The 22054-nt window shown below is 40.9% G+C and overlaps 1 protein-coding gene and 1 long non-coding RNA gene across 2 annotated transcripts; one reads left to right on the forward strand and one right to left on the reverse strand.

The window, feature by feature from the left end:
- Positions 1–133: 133 nt before the first annotated feature.
- Positions 134–16695, forward strand: phkg1a (phosphorylase kinase, gamma 1a (muscle)). The gene is made up of 10 exons (XM_079674350.1): positions 134–377; positions 1224–1348; positions 2657–2835; positions 3037–3091; positions 3168–3233; positions 3324–3487; positions 4669–4759; positions 10630–10783; positions 10876–11001; positions 15691–16695. The coding sequence occupies exons 2-10, from the start codon at positions 1266–1268 to the stop codon at positions 15955–15957; spliced, it is 1185 nt and encodes a 394-aa protein (XP_079530476.1). The 5' UTR covers positions 134–377; positions 1224–1265; the 3' UTR covers positions 15958–16695.
- Positions 16696–19282: 2587 nt separating this feature from the next.
- On the reverse strand, positions 19283–21884 carry LOC307035323. Its single transcript, XR_013807066.1, has 5 exons — positions 21697–21884; positions 21278–21349; positions 20964–21024; positions 19844–19949; positions 19283–19504 (listed from the first exon to the last, which is right to left on the reverse strand). It is a non-coding gene; the product is annotated as an uncharacterized lncRNA (long non-coding RNA).
- Between the last annotated feature and the right edge of the window lie 170 nt (positions 21885–22054).

Here is a 22054-nt window from a genome sequence, read left to right on the forward strand (position 1 = left end):
TCTATAAATAGATGCCTCAGAGGTTTCACACCTGCCATGTCACTCCAGTCAGTCTCAGTGTATATCCACGAGTTAAATGTGGAGCTGTTAGTAATGTAGGACAGTCCTCTCCCTCTCCCTCTCAATGTCTCATGGCGAGGGCAGGAGCTGCAGGATGTTATTTCATGGCTCTGTTTTGTGCGATCAGAGTGAGCTGCTGCTGCTGTGGAAGCAATTATTTATTTTTGGCATCTGACATTAAGGCTCACCCTCAGCCATGGCAGCAGCCCCACACTCAGCACCGGGGTCTGACTGGAGCTCCGCGTGCGTCCTTGTGATCAGACCCACTGACAATAATGGATCTAATTTATAACAGGGACTAACCGACACGGGACACGGTGAGTGACCGAGAGATTTTACATTGAATTAATTACTTTATTATTACTGTCTGGAGGCAGCTAAAGGTCAAATAGTGACAGCGCATTAGATGTATTTCACTCGTGGCATTTGACATTATCAGTCAACACCATTTGATAGGTCGGCTGTGACATCAGGTTTAGATCCTCAACAGTTTTTTTTAGCTTATTATCCGTTGCAATCAACTTGGATGAGACAGAACTGAAGTTTAACATTTTGACTGTAGAAACTTGTAGAAGTGGTCATGTCATTTAGACTGGTAAATCAGGTAATAGATTCCATTCATTATACATCTTCTCTAACCTTGACATGAAATGAGTCCCTTTAATAGCAAGACCACAAGAAAGCCATGTTGGTCAGTAAAGCGTTGTTAGGTTGTTTAAGGGCAGGCATGTCTAGAAGCACATGATCATATGAAATGCCAGAAAGAAATATAGACATTCTCAGAGCCTAAAGTGACATCTATAAATGTCCAGCAGTTCAATGTGCTAACCATTTGCAGGTGAAATTATCATAGTTAAGTACATCAATCATATGTATTGTTATATAAACATGAAAAGACCAGCAAAATCCTCAATTTGAGAAGATGCAACTACCAAACACTTGCCATTTCTGCATCATCATGTGACTCAAAGAAGCCCTCATTAACACAGTGGCAGATTCATTTTGCAGCTCAGTTAAAGAGCCGTACTGTGACCTTTTAACATCAAAGGGCTTCTTGTACATAAATGAATCAGCAATGATCATTCATGCAGAAAAAAAATAGGAGAGCTTCTTCTGCTGCACAGTAAGTCATTTTATAATTGGTGCTATTTCGTCTCTGATAGAACTGTCACACCTAAAAGTGTTGCAGCAGCATCACAGACATCATGACCAAAGATGAGGAGGTCCCCGACTGGGTGGGAGCCCAGGAGTTCTACGAGAAGTACGAGTCCAAGGAGATTCTGGGCAGGTTTGTAAAGACTTTCATTAGCTGGCAGCGGGAGTTCCCAACCAGAGGTTCAGGAATATAGACTGTATTGAGCTTGCGGGTCAATATTTAGCTTATACTTGATATTTCTCTTTTCTTATGAGTTACTGGACAATTTTATGTAATTGGGACTGTGGTAGTGTCCAAATAAATCAAGAAAAATCCTGCTCCCAAAATGCACAACTTCATTTTGCTCCATAAAGATACATTTCACACAGAGTCAGACTACTGCAATGATAAACAAGTTTAATCAAATATAGTTTTAGTGTTTCCAGTGCTAATGCTAAACTAGGCTATAACTAGCCGCTGGATGTTGCTTTATGTACAAAAAGATACAAAAGTGTTTCAATATTCTTATCCAACTCTCTGCAAAAAAAGTGAATCATTTAAAAAAAAAAAATAACCCTCAATGGTCACACATGCAGAGCACACAGCACACATAGTGAAATGTGTTCTCTCCATTTAACCCATCCAAGTACCAGGAGTTTTTTTTTAATACTTATTTGATATAAAATCGTTTATTTGAAGAGGGACAATGCATATTGATGAACATTTAAGACAAATAATGCTTTAAAACGTAAACATGCCGGATTTTAGCTTTGAGCTAATTTCCATCCGTAGTCCCTCACACACAAATCAGTCCATGTAAACATTTATTAAAAAAACACATACTTTTAAAAGACTTAAAATTGTCAAGTCTAGTACTAGGATGCTTATTTTGCAATACATATAATGTACAGTTATCCATTAAGAAGACACAAGCACAACCACTGGGCCTACATTTATTGGTTAGTATGGTAAAGATGGTCTGTAATCCAACATGTTTTATTCTTTTCAAAAGCACAATACAATTGAATACAGCTCACTGAACTGTAGTAATTTCATTTGATTGGGACACAGTTGTTGTGGACGCTTAAAACACAAGCCAAAGGGTTTCCCAGAAGTTTCCCAGAATGCTTAAAACACAAGCCAAAGGGTTTCCCAGAAGTTTCCCAGAAGTCCAAGAGTAATGTCAGCAGTGGCAGGGCTCCCTTTCTGTCTTTTTGTCCCCAGTGTTGGAGGAGGCTTCATTCATTACCTTCCATAATAAACAAAGGTTCAGTGTTGAGAGGGATTTAGGGCACGCTGTTAGATTATGTAACTTTTAGGGCACGCTGTTAGATTATGTAACTTTACTCTCTTTCACACATCCATGTCATGAGGTCACTGGATCTGAGGAAAGTGGGTTCAGTTACTCTAGTACACTTCACAAACATCCCGCTTAACTTAAAAGTGTTCTCTCTTCCTCAGGGGAGTAAGCAGCGTGGTGCGTCGCTGCATCAACAAGCGGACGTCTCAGGAGTACGCAGTGAAGATCATCGACATCACCCCCTCGGACAAGGTGACCCCGCAGGAGATGGAGGAGATCAGAGAGGCCACGGCGAAGGAGATCGACATCCTGAAGAAAGTCTGCGGACAGCACAACATCAGTAAGCACATTCACTACCCTCAAATTATTCTATTAAAACTGGTTGCAATAATTAATAATCTTATGAAACCCTCACAAAGCCTAAAGAGTTTGTTGACCTTCCAGAGTTGTGGTTATTGATGGCCTTTGTTTTCTACTGATCCACCTATCAAGTGAATCAGTCCCCCTTTTTTTTTTACTCCAATGTCTCTCTCCTCTCCAGTACAGCTCAAAGACTGCTATGAATCAAAAGCCTTCTTCTTCCTAGTTTTTGACCTGTAAGTGTCCAATTTCAAGTTTTTCATGACTCACATCTATCCAAAATCCTCAAATGTTTGTATTTATTTAATTCAGGATGAAGAGGGGTGAACTTTTTGACTACCTCACAGAGAAAGTTACTCTGAGTGAGAAGGAAACAAGGTCAGTGAGAAATGTACCAATACAAAAGCTGTGAATTATCTTATTTCTATCAGAAAGAATCCTTATGAGTTTGGTGCGTGTTGGTTTTAGGAACATCATGCGTCCTCTGCTGGAGGTGGTGGAGTACCTCCACCACCAGAACATCGTCCACCGCGACTTGAAGCCTGAGAACATCCTGTTAGATGACGACATGAAAATCAAACTCACAGACTTTGGCTTCGCTGTGCAAGTCCAGCCGGGACAGAGACTCAAAGGTCGGCGAAAGCTTGAATGGAAACTAATTATGAAAACAATCACAATAGTAGAATACATTTAAGGTCATTTATGAGTAACACGCAGGGTTGGACAGGTGCCATTTACTTAAGTAGAGTTTTGTGGTACTTCTTATTTCATACCTCTGTAATTACGAGGAAAATAATGTACTTTCAATCTCCTCTACTTTAGTTACTTTTCAGATTAGTAGATGTAGTAGAAAATATCTTATCGAGAAATTACTTTTCTTGCATTATTTTAGGGTAAAATAAGCTTTTTGTTGGTCCTTTGGTGAAGTTCACAATGTACACAGCAGTATATATACTGCCGTGTACAGGACTCTCTTGAAAAAGAGATTTTTAATCTCAATGAGACCTATCCTGGTTAAATAAAGGTAAAATAAAAAATATATTGAAAGCCTCCCCTTTACTTTACCAGCTGCAACCTTTCTCATTTAATATGAGTTATTCTGCATAATGAGTCATTTTACTTCTAGGACATAAGGCATATTTTGTTGCTAATGATTTTGTAATTTTAGTAGTGAACTTAAAAGTAAAATATTGAGGACTTTTACTTGTAAATTAGCATTTCTACATTTTGATACCACTGTAAAAGAAGTTCCAAAAGTGATCAAATGGCTGATACTGACATATTCAGAGCAGTTAACAATATTGGACACAATCCCATGCACTAATCACACTACCAGTCCCCGCATACTCAGCCCAGGATACATCAATGTCCTTCTCTATTAGAGTTATGCTGTTTACAACCTACAGTGCAGTATCAGCAGTTGCTGGCGGTCTGAGCTGCTCTCACAAAGGTTACGGTGCAACAGGACACTCAGATCTATTTGCTGAAGTCTCAGACACACACTGACCTTTCAGATAAGACTCAGAAAGCATCATTAGCAGTGGGAACTGCTAAGTCAAAAGAAACTAATACACATGATAATTATTATTTTGTAAGGGTGGTTATGGTCAGGATTTGTTATTAATTAAGTACTACTTAAAGTTATTTACCACTAAAATACTTAGATTTGACTATTTTTTAAATGTAATTCTACTGACTACTTCTCCTTCCATCAACACACATCAGATTAAAGTGCACTCTCAGAAATAGCTTATTTAAGCTTTATAAATGTGGTTACTGTACGTTGACGTGTTTGACGTGTCTTGTGATGCAGAGGTGTGTGGGACCCCTGGATACCTGGCCCCTGAGATCATCCAGTGCTCCATGGACGGGGGGCATAAGGGATACGGTACTGCTGTGGACATGTGAGTGAGCAGAGACAAGCAAGTTGTTCTGAGCAAATGACTATAAACAATGCTAACACAAATTCTGCAACAGTGTGATCCTATTGCGCCGTATACAGTATATATTTTAAGAGAAGTTACAATAAGCAAAGTTATCCTAAATATAACTTGCTTACACTTTTACACTTATGATCAGAATAATCATATTCATATATTCATGGCAAAAGTAGGATACTTCTTGCCTGGAAATCTACTTCACGATCTCGGTCGGCTTGCTTTTAAGGTTGTGATTATTTTCCTTGAATCATGAAAAAAGTGAGTTTGCACATAAGAGGATGTTATGATAACCTTCGTTAGAAATGTTAACCTTTTTATTTATCTTTAAAAGGGCCCATGTCATGCTTTTCCGGTTATTACCCGTCCCCTTGTATGTTAAGGTTTGTATGCATGTAAACGGTCTGCAAAGTCACAAACCCTCAAAGTACACCCTGTAGCGAGTAAAACTCTAGCACAGAAAAAACCTGTCTATGCTGCCAAAGAACGCCTCGTTGGAGATTTCTCATTTTCCATTGTTTTCTTCCTGGGTACAGGAACCCAAATGGACCAATCCGTGGAGCTGTGACGTTACGTCCGCGGAGCCGTTACGTTAAGTCCGTGGATTGGTCCAAATGGGCCAATGTGGACTTCCTCACACACACACACACTCAATCTTTTCTCAGCTGCAGCTCTGCCGATTTTACGGCGGGACAAAGCGAGGCTGTGTTCCGTGACATTATATATATATATATATATTTGTAAACGTATATATATTTAATACATATTTAGACGTATATTATAATTATGTGTGTTTACAGTCTATGGTTATACCTCAACACTCCCACTTATGTGCTTACTGTATTCATATTTAATTAACAAAGCAAAAATATGGTACAAACGATTTAAATGTGGGCTTCTTCAACACATTTTACATATTCAAATGTGGACTTTTTCAACACATTTTACACACCAAATGTGGACTTTTTCAACATATTTTACACACCAAACATGATCCCTTCAAATTTCCTCAGCTTCAGTTTGGAAACAGGCTTGGTCATCACATCTGCAACCATTTCGTCTGTAGGACAATAAACCAGTAACATCTTTCCCTGCCTTATGGTGGACCAGACCTTATGAAGTGGTACTTGATATCCACGTGTTTACACCTTTGTCTATACATAGGATTTTTAGCAAGGGCTATTGTCCCCTGATTGTCCTCGTTTACAACTGTTTTCTTATACACGTATGTGTGTATCCCTTCCAGTAGCTGCTCCAAGTAAATACACTCCTGTATTGTTAGAGCTAGAGCCATATACTCAGCTTCACATGTGGAAAGCGCTACTGTAGGCTGTTTCTTGGTTTTCCAAGAGACTAGTGAGCTGTCCTTACTCATGCTCACACAATACCCTGTCATACTGCGTCTATTGGTCTTGTCTGCAGCCCAATCAGCGTCACTATACGCCCGTAGGCTATAGGCCTAGTTTCTCGTTGCTTTTTCTGAAACAAAGCTGTTCGTCTGCAGTACCCCTGAGATAACGCAAAACGTGTTTTACTGTAACCCAATGTTCATCTGTCGGTTCAGCAAAAATATTGTGATAACTTGCTTACCACGAAACATAAGTCTGGACCTATGGTCTGGACGTGTACAGGTAGTCAAATAAATGAGGCTGCCAACAGCCTCTCTGTATTTCTTCACATCCACCATTTTAGGTGCATCTTCAGTGTAGTCTAACTTTTGGTCACAAGGTGTCTGCCTTACCCTACACTCCTGGATGTCAAAACGTTCCAGTATCTTTTCCACATATCTTTTTTGTGATACGTTCACACAGCCGTCAGACTGACTGAAATCCATGCCCAGAAAATGGTTTAATCTCCCCAAATCCTTCATTTTAAATTTTGTGGAAAGCATGCTCACTCTCTCTAAAATCTTGGTGTTGCTGGCTGCGATGATAAGATCATCGACCCAGATAGCAATTATTACTTTCCCCTCTTTAGACTCCTTGGAGTACACGCAGTGGTCTGCCGGGTTCTGTGTAAAATTGTCATCTGTTAAGCATTCATGCAATATCGTATTCCAATTTTGCCCTGACTACTTCAGGCCGTAAATATGACTTCTCTAGCGTACACACTAGCTTTCCTCCCTCCTTTACATAACCCTCAGGTTGTTCCATGTAAATGTTGTGATCGATGGGTGCATGCAGGTAGGCTGTCTTCACATCCATCTGGTGTAAAATCAAATCCTCTTGGGCTGCCTTCTGCATTAATACACGTACACTTGTCAGGTTGGCTGTTGGTGAGAACGTCTCCCCGTAATCTATCCCCGCCCTCTGACTGTATCCTTTCGCTACGAACCTAGCTTTGTACTTGTTGTGTCCGTCAACGTCTATCTTAACTGAATAGACCCATTTACTTCCCACTGTTTTCCTGCCCTCTGGCAATTTTGTCACGGTAAAAGTCTGATTGTCTTCTAGAGACTTAATTTCCTCATCCATCGCTTTTCCCCAGTTTTCTGACTCAGTCGATGTCATGGCCTCTTTAAAAGATCAGAGGTACACCGCAAACTGCTCTTTAAAAATAATCTGTACTAGTGAGTGTTTTATCATCTTCATCATTATCTTCCTGAGTATAATCTCTCAAGTACTCTGGGGTATTGCGCTCCCTACTGGGATATCTCCCACTGTCTGAGGCATGTGACGCCACCCTAGGGTGTTGTTCGCCATAATCCTCTGGTGCTGACTGTGGAGCGTTAGTCTGTGCTCAGTACACTAGGCTGTGGGGCCTTTACTCCCTCTTCCTCCGAATCCTGTTCTAGCGACTGTGTCTGAGTCTCACTATCACAAGTTGTGCTGGTGATTAACTTTACTCGTCTGTGCTTCTGCACCTTTCTTTTTGTCGGGGTCGTTAACTAGATAGGGCGGGGCTTCCCTTGTCATGCCCTACAAAACGTCCTTTCTCACACATAGTGTCTAATTTCCCCCTGTCATGCTGGTACGCATAACACACAGCTCCAAACTTATGCATCCTAGCTAAGTTACGGCCCGTCCACACGGCGGCTTGCGTTGAAGCTTCAACGCTTCTGCCCGTTCACTTTGAATGGGGTGACGTCACGCTTTGCCGAACTGCATTGTGGTTCCGTCGCTTCGCTTTGCTCACGTTGCTCGCTTCAAAAGTTGAGCAATTTTCAACTTTCGAAGCTTCAACGGAAGCGTCAGCCAATCAAATCATATGCCAGTTTAAGCTCTAGCCAATCAAACCGCATGCTTGTGTGTCTGGGGCGGGATATTCATGTGATTGGTTGTTGGTCGAGTTTCAGACACGCCCGCCGGCAAGCTTCAACGTGCGTTACACTTTTTCCCTGTCAGTGCTGAATATGGCGTAGTGCCCGTGTGCTTATTAAAACACTGGTTTCTGGTATGGGCTGCTTCCTGAATGGCATAGTGCCAAAGGTTTTTAGGTAGATCACTGTCAATAAACATACACCTGGCCATTTCAAAAGGAGTGCGCCCTTCTCTTTCAGCTGTCCCGTTCTCATGTGGGGAATAAGGACAAGACGCCTCATGTCTGATCTTGTTCTTTCTCAATAGTGTCTGAAACTACTTACTAGTAAGTGAACTCAGTCCCGTTATCTGATCTAATGCATTTCACAGTCCCATAGGGAGCTACATCTGCCAGATACTTCTCAGTGGCTTGAACTGCATCACTCTTCGCTTTCAGGAAATAAACAAACACTGGCCCTGTACACACATCTGTAAATGACTGCATATACCTGAAGCCATTTATGGACTCGTTGTTAACTGGACCAGCTCAATGTTCACCAACTCAAGTGGTGTGTTTACTTTATCGGTCAGATCTCTGTTTCTCGTTTGGGTAAACTTTTCCTCTTTGCATACTGTGCAATATTTATCAGGCTTACGCTTTGTACCCTTAATATGCATACCTACAGTTACATCCTGCAGCTTTAAAACATCTCATGCCACATTTGGATATCATCGCTGACATGACACTTATCTTCAACATCACACTCTGTACATGTTCTTACATACATAAATGTCAAACCTGGTACCATCCGGTAACATCAGAACATCTTTACCTTCGTTGAAGAACACCTTGGCGCCGTTAGCTGTAGCAGAGTTCTTGGGGGTACGATGGGATGTATAGTGCATTCTTCAGAGTCACTTTACACCGTCGTCTCTCGCTGTCTATCATACACATCTCTGCTTCATCTCTGCTTCTCCTCTGCCTCGCGCCACCCCGAAGGTAGGTACGCTTCCCGTCTGCCAATTCCATGCTGTGTCTCTCCGGCTTGAAGGTGCTGTCAAAAATGTTGAATTTGTTCTTATCGTTGATGATGTGGGACGGCGCTCCCGTGTCCACGATCAATCCTTTTCTGTGGGTCTGTAGTTGTTGTCTCTGTAGGCTGGTCTCTTCAGCTCGCACTTTGAGGATGTAGTCATCTCCTCCCGCAGCTTCTCCGGTACCATCTGGCATGCTCGCGCACCGAGCGGCATCACCGCGGTCCTTCTTTGTGCACGCTTTGTCTGTGTGCCCTTTTCTTTTACAAAAGCTACACCAGACTTCATTTCTGCGGTCATCTTTCCGATGGCCTTTCTCTCTTGGGGATGAATCGTTTGGCGGGCTTTCTCTTCGTCGCTGCTTGGACCCTCAGCACCCTCTCGCTCGTCTCGTCTGAGGCTGGGGCTGAATCTTCTGAGGCCTCGAAGTTCCTCAACTTCGCCTTGAACTATCCCAACGTTACTTCACTGTCACCGTGTGTCACCATTAGTAACCCTGCATAACCATCGCCATCATTAGTCCCTCACTCGGTGCTTCTCCCACGCTCCTGAGTGCCGTAATGATCTGCTCAGCTGGGATAATGTACTCTGTCACCGTTTCATTATCAGCTTTCTTCAGCGCAGTCATGGTTATGTACAAGGTGACGATCCGGGGTCTGCCTTTTCCAATATAGTGCTCGCTTAATATTCTGAGCCTTTCTCGGCCCTTGTCCTTCGGCGTCTCTGAATATCAGGCCTAAACTGGTATTGTCGAGTACCGGCGCTAACTCACAAAAGGCGTCAGCGTTGAGCTTGTCGTCTTGAGCCCTCAGTGCCGCGGTCAGCTCTCCAGCGGGTGCTCGAAGGATGGTCTCCTTCAATCCCACTCTGTGCATGCAACACAGCATCCTCTCTTCCCAGAGCTCATACTCTTCTGCTTTCCCGTCGAACGTGGGCCACTTGCTCTTCCTCGTGGTTCTATTCGCCATGGCTTTTTCGTTTGTAGCTTCAGTAGCTTAGCTTAGGTCCTTGTTAGCGTAGCTTTAGCTTCCCTCGTAGTCGGTTCTCCCGATGCTAAACTAGCTTAACACGTGACGTCACACTTTGCCGAACTACATTGTGGTTCCGTCGCTTCGCTTTTCTCGCGTTGCTCGCTTCAAAAGTTGAGCAATGTTCAACTTTCGAAGCTTCGACGGAAGCGTCAGCCAATCAAATCATATGCCAGTACAAGCTCTAGCGAATCAAACCGCTGCTTGTGTGTCCGGGGCGGGAGATTCATGTGATTGGTTGTTGATCGAGCGTTAGACATGCCCGCCGGCAAGCTTCAACTGTCAACTGTCCTTCCCTTCTACTAAATACACCATACTCCACCACTGCCATGCTGTAATTTAACAATAAAATTGCTGGTCTTAAACTTTCACTTAATTAAACATAAAAGTTATCTATAAGGTGGGTTTGTTTAGACTTTCAAAACGTGTTTGTTTCTTGTTTTTCTTTTTTCCCTTTTCCATTTTGGCTCTTTAAATACAGAAGATAAAATGGAGATGTTGCATGTATGTTGATGTTCTCCTTGTTTACCTGCAGATGGAGTTCAGGGGTCATCATGTACACACTGCTTGCAGGCTCTCCGCCCTTCTGGCACAGGAAGCAGATGCTGATGCTGCGTATGATTTTATCAGGGAGCTACGACTTCTCTTTACCAGAGTGGGAAGACCGCTCAGACACTGTGAAAGATTTGGTAGGCGTTTTTTTTCCACGTCTGCTTTTGCAGCTTGGATTAAGTAACAATACTTAGTGTGTTTGACTAAGGGTTTATATTACTTTCCTCAGATCTCTCGGATGCTGGTGGTGGACCCAAAGCTGCGATACACAGCTACAGACGTCCTCAACCACTCGTTCTTCTCACAGTATGTGGTGAATGAAGTGCGACAGTTCACTCCATACAGGCGGTTCAAGGTGAGACGTTAAAGTTTGTCACTTGAATAATCATTGACATTTATGCAGCCTGCAATACATGTTTAGATGTTTCAATGTGTCAAACAGGCCCATATCATAATGTAACCACAAACAATTAGCAACAATAAAGCTAACAGCATTATGTGTATTGTATGGCTTGACTGGAAACTAAGTGTTATGATCTTTTGAGAGATGGTACCCCTAGCTAGCTTTGACTGCTCCACTGTAAACAACGGCTCCGAGGTAAAGCCTAGAAATTCTGTATTTAAAAAACACCGTTGCACAAAAATGTTTCAAACAGTGAATCAAGCTCAAATAGTGTGGGATCCTTGATGCAAGCCGAAGGGACTATTCAGTGGACATTTACATTTCCGCAGCATCTGCAATAAACATGAACAGCTAGAACATCTCCTCCTTGAGTCCAATATTGACTGTTTGGGAATATCGGAATCTTGGCTAAAACAGTCGTCACCATCCACTCTTGTATCTATGTCAGGATATAATGTGTTTAGGAGGGACAGACTGAAGGAAAAAGGAGGGGGTGTATTGCTTTATGTGAGGAATTGTTGGTTTCAGAATTCCAGAAATGACAGACAACTTCTAAGTTTAACTATTTATTGTAAAGAGAGCAAACAATATATATGACTTGGCCAGGGACTCATCACGTCTTTGGGAATCACAGGCAGCAAAGCTGTAATCTGTAACCCCCAAATCCGTAAAGAGCCTCGAACCTCGTGCGACAATACATTTTATTACACAGGGCGTTGCCCGTACATTTATGATTGGTCATGACTAGATGAAGAGATACCGCGGTTTAGACTTGGTTCTCTTTGGTTGGTGCACAGACAGATAGAGTCTCTTGGCACTCTGTCTCTATCATACGTAATTTGTTTTCTCTAAAGTTTCTTCAGATATAGCGGAAAACCATAATGTTGCTTCCTAGCTTTGTGGGGGAGCGCGGCTCCCATACAAAGTCAAGGCCGGTGCGATGTGCTGTTCTGACTACCTCTTTGTATTCTCTCCGTCTCTGCACATGACCTTGCTACTTTCAATATTGCAAGCTAAACACTTTCTCATATAACTTTTCCCCGCGTTCCTGTCCTCCCTATCACAACTTAAATACTTTATTTATTCCAAAGTCACAGCCACATACATTAGCACAATAAGCTTATAATGTAATAATAAGAATCAGTCTTTCTAATGTTATATAAAAATAGACTCCACAGAATACCTTTACTTGTAGGGAGATTGCACTCCCAGCTAATATTGAATTTGATTGTGTTTGTGTGGAAATCACACTATCTGAGGAAATGTCCCTCAACATGATTTGCCTGTATCGACAACCCACCGCAAAGGTGGATTTCTATGACCAGGTAAAACTCCTGCTGAATTCCTGTGACTCCAACAAAGAGCTAATTATTGTAGGAGACTTTAATATCAATTGGAATGACAAACAAAATAGAAAAAGCTTAAAACGGATCACGGATAAACACAACTTAATACAACTAATGGATCAACCGACTAGAATAACCAAAACCTCCAAGACTATGATAGATTTATTATTTACAAACAAAGCTGACAGAATAGTTAAAACCTACAACTTCATGACTGGTATTTCTGACCATAATCTTGTTCTTTTTGCCAGGAAACTCACACAAAAAAGGTTCATGGCCACAGCTAAAACCCCTGCCTTCGGTTCTCGCTTCATCCCCAAAAACCTGCAACAACGTTTTATGAAGGCAGTGAAAATTATTAATTGAGGGGACACTCTGTCCTCTGAAGACATTGGTGAAAACAGTAATCTGTTTATATCTCAAATTAATGATACAATGTCTTCCTTCTCAAGGAGAGGGTCAGTTAGGGACAGGAAGGAACATCATCTTCCCTGGCTAAATCTACAGTGCAGGAATTTAATTAAACCTAGAGACCAACTATTAAAGCAGATCTTAAAATCCAGACTATCCACTGACAGACAGAAATTCACTCATGCTCGTAACAAGGTAACTCAAACAATAAGACAGGCCAAAGCAAACTTTTTCATCAATATAATTGAAGGTGCGAAAGGTAACAGTAAAAACGTTTGGCAAATCCTAAATAAACTATTAGGTAAACATAAGAACCTGGGAAATAATGCTCTAGAATTCAAAATCAATGATGCCCTGATAAAAGACCCTGCAGTGTTGGCCAGCTCTCTAAATTAGTATTTTATAAATAGTGCTCTGGACATCACAAAGCTCTTCCCGCCATCTGAGGTCTCACCTAGCCCTACTGTGGATACACATCCAGTTTTTGACCTGGAGGAAATCACAGAGGTGGAGGTAAAAATTATAATCTTAGGGTTAAAAGGTTCTAAGGCTAGGGATGCAGATAATTTAGACACCAACTTAATTTTTTTTACATTGCATTTAGCTGACGCTTTTATCCAAAGCGACTTACAATAAGTGCGTTCGACCAACAAAATACAAACTTGAAGAAAACAGAATTACATCAGGTTTCATAGAGCTAAAACATTTCAAGTGCTACTCAACTGGCTTTAGATAAGCCAGTCCTTTATAATATATAAGTGCTTTGTTAGCAATTCTATCGCTCAAAGTGGAGTCGAAACAGATGAGTTTTCAGTCTGCGCCGGAAAATGTGTAAGCTTTCTGCCGTCCTGATTTCAATGGGGAGCTCATTCCACCATTTTGGAGCCAGGATAGCAAACCGACTTGTTTTTGCTGATGGGAACTTGGGTTCCCCTCGCTGTGCGGTTGCAGCGAGCTGTTTGGCTGATGCAGAGCGGAGTGAACGTGCTGGGGTGTACGGTTTAACCATGTGCTGGATGTAGGAAGGGCCAGATCCATTCACAGCATGGTACGCAAGTACCATTGTCTTGAAGTGGATTTCTAGCAGTTACCAGAAGCCAGTGAAGGGAGCGGAGGAGTGGCGTGGTGTGGGAAAATTTAGGAAGGTTGAAGACCAGACGAGCCGCTGCATTCTGGATGAGCTTATAAAGACACATATTGACGTTCTAATAAAACCAATTAGTAGGCTAGTAAATCAATCTATTAGCACGATGGAAGTTCCATCATCCTGGAAGGTGGCCACGGTGACACCGATCTTTATATCTGGGGATAAGGCAATGATGTCCAATTACAGACCAATCAGCATCCTCCCCTGTGTCTCTGAGATAGCTGAGAAATGGGTGTCAAAACTAATCACCAAACATTTAGATAAAGGTTTCGCTCCACTCCACCCAATGCAGTTCGCTCACCTCTCCACTGAGACAGCTAACTGTGTCTTTGTGGAAAAGGTTAAATGTATGTTGAACACAAGCCCATATGTAGGTGTTTTCTTCCTTGATCTCAGGAAGGCTTTTGACACTGTTGACCACCAAGTGCTCCTTACAAAGCTGACTTATTTCAATTTTTCTGCAGATTCAATACAGTGGGTTAAGTCTTACTTATAGAACAGAAAACAGTGTGTTTTGGTCAACGGTACCAAATCCCCCTACCTTGGGAACCCTGTTGGGGTTCCACAAGGTTCCATTATTGGAACACTACTGTTTTCTCTGTACATTAATGACTTGCCTAATGTATGTCCTGATTTTAATATACAAATGTATGCCGATGATGCGGTCATCTTTGTACACGGGAAAAATACTGAAATAATCACAACCTGTCTCTCAAATGCATTGGACAAGGTTCAACACTGGCTGAACAACATTTGCTTACAGTTAAATGCAAAAAAAACAGTATGCATGATGTTCAGTAAACGACCAGTCAAAATCGAAGGATCCAATGTCTTTTTAAATGGAGCAGAATTAGAACTATTCCCCCACTTCAAGTATCTTGGAGTCATACTGGACTCGAACTTGACTTTTAAGAAACATCTCAAGAAAGTCTCCAATACCGTTAAATTCAATTTGCAACATTTTAAACAAATTAGACCTTTCTTAACTGTCAATGCTGCAAAGTCATACCTCCACTGTATGATTCTATCCCACATTGAATACTGTTTTACAAACTGGTCGTTTGGTTGTGCCACAAACCTGAAACCCATAGAACAATTGTAAAAGAGAGCTATCAAGGTGTTTGACAGAAGGCCAAATTCATACCACCACTGTACCATCCTTGATAAACACAATTTCTTGAGTTTTGACAATTTTAAGTCTTTTAAAAGTATGTGTTTTTTTTATAAATGTTAACATGGACTGCCCCCCCCCCAATGTATGTGACGGGACTACGGATGGAAATTAGCTCAAAGCTAAAATCCGGCTAATTTTCATTTCAAAGCATTATTTTGTTTAAAATGTTCATTGATGTGCATGAGGACCACTTTTAAAATGTAATGTCACACAATGATTGACCACTTAGATTAAATATACGTACGTAAGGGAAACTATTATTTTCAATATTTTTCTAAATAGTATTTTTAAATGTATTGCTGCAGTTTAACACAGCATTCACCTGTGTTTATTCCCTTGATTAGCTATTTCTCAATATCTTTTTTTTATTTTGTCCATTTGACCTAGTCAACCAAGCTTTATTTACATCAACCACTTAAACATAAATATTTGTGTTATCAAATAGGAGTCTGTATAGGGTGTCATAACATTACTTCAGTGACGGTCAAATACACTTTGCCAAATGTAATATACCCTTAATACATCTAGACACCAGTTCACTTCTCCCACATTTTCTCCTTCAGGTCATTTGCATGACTGTCCTCGCCACGATGCGGATCTACTGCAACTACCGGCGTGCCAAGCCCGTCACCAAGGAGGTGATCATGAGCGACCCGTACGCCGTCAAGCCAATCCGCAAGCTGATAGACGCCTGTGCTTTCAAGATCTACGGCCACTGGGTTAAGAAGGGACAAACTCAGAACAGAGCAGCACTTTTTGAGAACACTCCCAAAGCCATCCTGCTGTCGATGGCTGCCGAGGCCGAAGAGCCGGTGCAACACATTTGGTGAAGAGCTCAGGACTGATCTGCGACAGAGGTTATACTCAGCTTGGCTTATTGTGCTCTTCTGTTGTATAAAGGAAATTAACTGGCAAAACATCACCACCAGACAAGTTAATTAAAGTCTGTCTTTAATCTGGAGAGCATTTATTGCTCATGAGTTCTCAAATACAGCATTATTTATTAGAGGAATTGATATACAGTACCTCAAACTGCCATACAAATGTAGATAGAAAGTCAAATGTACCCATTGTTAGCTGTATAACCTGAGAATGTACTTATTCTTTGATGCATGTCTTAAGAGAATGGAGCCAGCAGCCACCCTGTTACATTACCAAAAGGAAATTGTTTATCAATAGGCATCAATCTTAATATCTGTATAAAATAGTTCCAGCTCATCTCTAAACCAATGTATGTTTAAGATCAGATTTTATTTTTTACAGTTTTATAGAATCAGTGAACGCTTTGCTGGTTGTATAAATGACACATCTGGTCAGAACTTTTCTCAGCTAAAGCAAAACATTTGAAATAACCAACAAGTGGCAGACTTGGATATTAGATGGTAAACCTAAAAAAAGGCATGGACTTAGATATGTGTGTGTGGGTACTGCGTGGCTCTTTGATTATTAAGCAGGATGTACTGAACTACTTGTCTATACTGATGACAGCGTCGAAGGAAGTATTATATTTATTGCAGTTTAAAATGTATGCTATGGATTTATTAATTAAAGGTGCATTTAATTTAAAATCCTAAGTCTTGTTATTGGCTAAAACTTGGATTTGTTATGCTCAGGATATTAAAGGTCCCATGTCATGGCCATTTCTACAGATCATAATTCCATTGTTGAGGTATACTAAAATAGATTTATACTGTGCAATTTTCCAAACTCACATTGGTTTCTCATACAGCATCTCTGTAAAGTATGTGTATTCACTCTCTGTCCTGAACGGCTTGTTGGAGCTCCTGCCCCCCCCCCCCTCCCTGTGAGCCCAGTGTGCTCTGATTGGTCGAGAAGCTGACAGGCTCGCACATACACAGACACACACGAAACTCATCCTGAGCAAACACAAACACTCACAGCCGAAGTAAAAACAATAAGTGTGGCTTGATATTGAGTAAGAAAAAGGTTTATAACGCTGTGAGCATGGGTCTGCGGAGAGCAATCCAACGAAGTACTCCGAAAAACTTTTACCCATTTAAACAGTCGTGGTAGATACCTTGTTTATTTTAAACATCATAAATACACCAACAATGAATACTTACAGGTTGTGTACCGAATCTCCCACTGGTCCAAACAAAGTAGGAACAGCATCACTCTTCAGTGCCCTACGCTGTACATATCCGGCATGAATCGCTGAAAGGTTTTGGGAAGCTTTGTTTCGTGAAAGGCTGGCAGAGGGTGCGGCCATAGCTCTGGGCGTGGCTACTGGGTATTCACACGTCAGAGTACCCAAGGAAGAAAATGAGAAATCTCCAACGAGGCGTTTTGGGGAGGTATTTACTGTGTTAGAGTTTTACTCTGGAGGCTCGCTCACATGAGACGTTGAAATCTCGCGGGACAAAGACACCCGCAGCCTTGAGAGCAAGGCACGGCGAGGCGGCGCAGTTCCTCTCCACGGGCTGCGGAGGCGAAATGCTTGATGGGAAACGACTCGCTGGTATCTCGAGCTGAGCGCTCATTGGTGGTTTTTACCCCGTGCTGCTGATGAAACTCTCCAATTGGCTCGGCAAAAGTTTGTTGTTTGGTGTCAGTTTTACGTCGCCACTTCCATTCACATTTTTCATCATTGTTCCACAATGTTTATCATCATGAAATTAATATCTATATGTTAAATACTATACTTGCAGTGCTTACCGTTTTTATACTTTATATATCTTAGCATATTCATACACACTGTTCATACTGCTCACAGGCTGCTGTGTATATCTAGTGTATTCATACCCCTCATTGTTTATTCATCATCCACTTCTCCCATCTTTTATTCTGTAGATTGTGTACATTACTTTTCACTTTACTGCTTGTTGCACTCCTGGTTAGAAGCTAAACTGCATTTTGTTGTCTCAGTACCTGTAATCTGTGCAATAACAATAAGGTTGAATCTAATCTTGAACAGGAACAAATGTATTTACTTAGTACATATCTGACATTAACAATTAAACACGTGTGCATTCTTTATAAATGCAAACCGAGTCAAGCCGACTCCGGAGGTGGCGGTATGCACCTTAAAGTTGTTTGCAATCCGTCAAAAAACCGAGAGAAGAAGAAGAAGAAGGCAAAGCAGCAGCAGCAGAAGTAGAAGAAGCCGACTCGGAGCTGTCCGACTTCAGGCGAGCTTTTTGAGACCTCCACCGGCTGCGATCGGCTATTCTCGTCTACTTTCGAGGCGAGCCGCAACGCGTCTCAAACAAGCCTGAAGTCTTTCAAAGACGGCGAAGTTGTGAAAGAAGCATTCCTGGAAGCTTTTTGGAGATAGTAAAAACAGTAGCATTTCAACAGGTTTTTGACATAATAAAAACTCAAGTTAGATACCGTTATTTATCAGCTGTAAGTTTTAATTTGTTGGAACTTATTCATTATAATTATTGTACAAAATGGTATAAGAATGCAAACTTAAAACGATAGTCTATTATCATTTCAGGTTAACTAGTGTTTCTTGCATCCTATTTTATAGGCATTTATTTTTAAACTCTATTGAAATGCAACAAAAAAAGGTTTGATTCTATTAATTGTGTTTTTGTTGTTTTAAAAAAATTGCACTTTGGCAGTAGATTGCTGTGTAGCTTCAGACCCGAGTTGTCATTAGTAAGCCTAATTTATACTTTTGTAGCAACACTATTTTTATATAATGGCAAAGAAAGGGTTCAGTCTCTTTTCTTTTTTTTCCTGTGTCATGTGGCAGCACTGTTCAATGTTTCTTGAAAACATTACCCACTGTAATATGTGACGTGTTGTGTAACTTCAGTTAAATACGTGTGTGTGTAGATTAGAAAGAGGTAAGAAAGGATCTGCAGTATTAATCGTACAAAGGTCCGTTTTATACAAGTAGAAGTGTGTATTTACCTGGTATTAGGCTGTCAGTAATGGCTACGCCTCTATTTGGACTGGTAGATCTCGGCAGACTGGCAACTTTAAAAGTAGCTCTGTTAAAAAAAGAAAAAAAGTTGGGCACCCCTGTGCTACAGGCTGTACTTTCAGGGTTTTTGACTCTGCAGACCGTTTACATGCATAAAAACCTTCATAACACACAAGGGGACAGGTAATAACCAGAGAAAAGCATGACATGGGACCTTTAAGATACCTGAATTGTATTTTGAACAAGGACTCCAGGACAAATGTTATACACAAGACCAGTTTATTAGAAAAACAGAAAAGTGACATGCATGTTAAATGGACTGTATCCATTTTGAATCAAGTCTTTACAAAGTCACACATTCACTGTTTCAGGATCCATCGATTGCACAGGGCTGGGATCAAACTGACAACCTTCAGATTGAAAGACAACTTCAGTCACGATTGTGTTAGCTTTTAGCATGACACTTCTTTTTCCTTGTGAAGCTGTGGGTAGAAGGAAGCAAAACCATTCAGAAATATATCGATCACAGCATGAAATTATAAATATTTGACTGGTTGTTGTGCAGAATTAAAATAGAAAATCAAATATCAGAAAAGCACCAACATGAATATTGGCAGAGCAGAATCTAGTATTTCAAAGATTATAATTGTACTGTTTCCTGCACAGCTGGATGAGGCCGAGAAGCACTCACCCAGTTATTAGGCAGAAGTCAGAAATACTTTTGCATGGTGTCTGACTGTAGCCAACACAGAACAGCTGGAACAGAATTCGTCCATGCCTCAGTGTGACTTTTATTTATACTTTGTCGTTACATAACATACCATCATCAGGCCTTCACAATCCGGACGTCAGCCATGTTTCATTGGGCTGTGGTGATCAGCTGCATGCATTACTCCACTCCTCCACAAACACGCCTTCTAAGAAATGCTGGAAGAGGAACAAGGGATATTAGGGACTATGATATACATTTTCTGTTGACAAATTAGGGTATTCTCACACATATGTACTATTAGGACATCTTTTGATATGGACATTGTAATATATTGAGCTGGAGGAATGGGATTATACCATAGATTGTATATGGATTATACCCACGTTTTTTAAATTGTGTATTTAACATCAATATCAGTGAGTTTCTCTCTAACTATATCCCCTAGCTCTGTAAATGACTAAGTTCTACCTACGATTGCTACAGAGAGTAGTGCTCATCATTTAATTGATCAAATAAAATTTAAAAAAACATTCTAGAAACAGCTTCATAAAATGCTAAAAATAAAATAAAATCTATTTTTTTATTATTTATCAAGTGGACTTGGTTTGTTGCCGACTCCATTAAAAGGTGGGGTAGGTAATTTTGGAGAAACCAGCTCGAGTGCGCTAGAATTTGAAAATACAAAGCCGGACAAAATCTGCCACTTCCTTACAGAGCCCCTCCTCCAACACACAAACGTGCATATGACCAATGAGGGCACGAGCTAAGTTTGTGCACTGATGGAAGGCTGACAGGCAGGTAGGCCATCCAGTTATTTTAGCCCGGCCAGCTAAAATGATTGGTTGTGCTTTTTACAGTACTACGGCTTCCACAGATGACATTTTTTTTTAATGGATTTTTGTCAAAGCACTTAAGATATTCATTGCTATCAGGATGTTAAGAGCATTCCATGGAATATAACAAAAAGAGTATCTCGAGCCGGTTTCTCAAACTTACCTACCCCACCTTTAATAGAATGATATCGGAATTCTAACATTTGAATACCTATATGTTTCTGTATTCACTCTGACATTAGAATAAGCGCCATAGTTAGCATTCTTATCCTGTTGTTAAGTCAGTGTGTGAAAACAATACTTTCGCATGGTGTCTGACTGCATTTACTATTTAAAGAGTAAAACAGAATTCGTCCATGCTTTCAACTCATAAATGTATTCATAGGAACAAGTTACCTGTGCAGGTCTCTGCTCTTGGTGACATACGGATCAACAATCCCATCTTCAGACAAGGCATCTGTAGGAAAACACATATCCTCAGTAAGCTCAGAGAAATTGATCCTGTAAAAATTAAATTCAACGTGCTACATGTCTTCCAACTATCTTTTGTGTAAAGCCCTTAAGAAATTCACAAAATACTTGAATTCAAATTACATTTTATACAATATGGTCTTGCTGTGTTATTCATTTGGCTGTCTTCAAATGGTACACTTGACAGGTGTATAAATAATTTAAAAAAACTGTAGGCCTATACATCTGCTCCTCCTCACCTCTGCCGCATGGTGTTTAAGGCATGGCCTCCTTTATGGTGACTCAGCTCAGGCCTTCTCCTCCCATGGATCCTGTGAAACGATTACACAAAAAACCTTTTAATGTTCAACCTTCCATCAACATTTTGTATACACACCAACGTTTGTTCTCTAAATGTCATATGCAAGTTTGAAACATAATAACGACATAACAACTCTCTGGACCCATCTTTCACAATGAGGCTCAATATTTTTCCGAATGAGTGTTTTAGTATCGTATTATTAAGAGTATTTTACGTTGCTAAAATCGAAATATACAACTTTTCCCAGCAGACATCCAGGTTCAATCCACGTGGTTATCGTTAGCACACGACCATGCACCGCATGCTTTCCACATGGTCAGCCAAAATACTTTACCAGAATAAGATGGATAGAATTACCTGTGCAGAGTTGCATCTTCTCTTTGATATTCTTCCATCTACACCATTGTTCAAGTTGTAAGTAACCCAAGAAGATAAAGAGCGACATCTCGGGTTCACAAGAGTCAATGAGCTGCCAGGCTGCCACTTGTGCTGGTGCTGCGGCTGGTTTTCTTCGTCTTTTCCTTCCGGTATGTTTGCGCCTTTGCGGTTTGGGCTTTATAACAACAGCACAGCTCATTACCGCCCCGTCTGGACTGGAGGGTGAGCTGGGAACCACAGTCTGTTAAAGCTATGGTTAAAACACCATAATTATGGGCTCAGAACAGTCTCATAATAATACACCTATGTAATACACACATGCACACAGAAGGATTCA

Source organism: Notothenia rossii (genome assembly GCF_949606895.1).
Source record: "Notothenia rossii genome assembly, chromosome: 4".
NCBI lineage: Eukaryota > Metazoa > Chordata > Actinopteri > Perciformes > Nototheniidae > Notothenia > Notothenia rossii.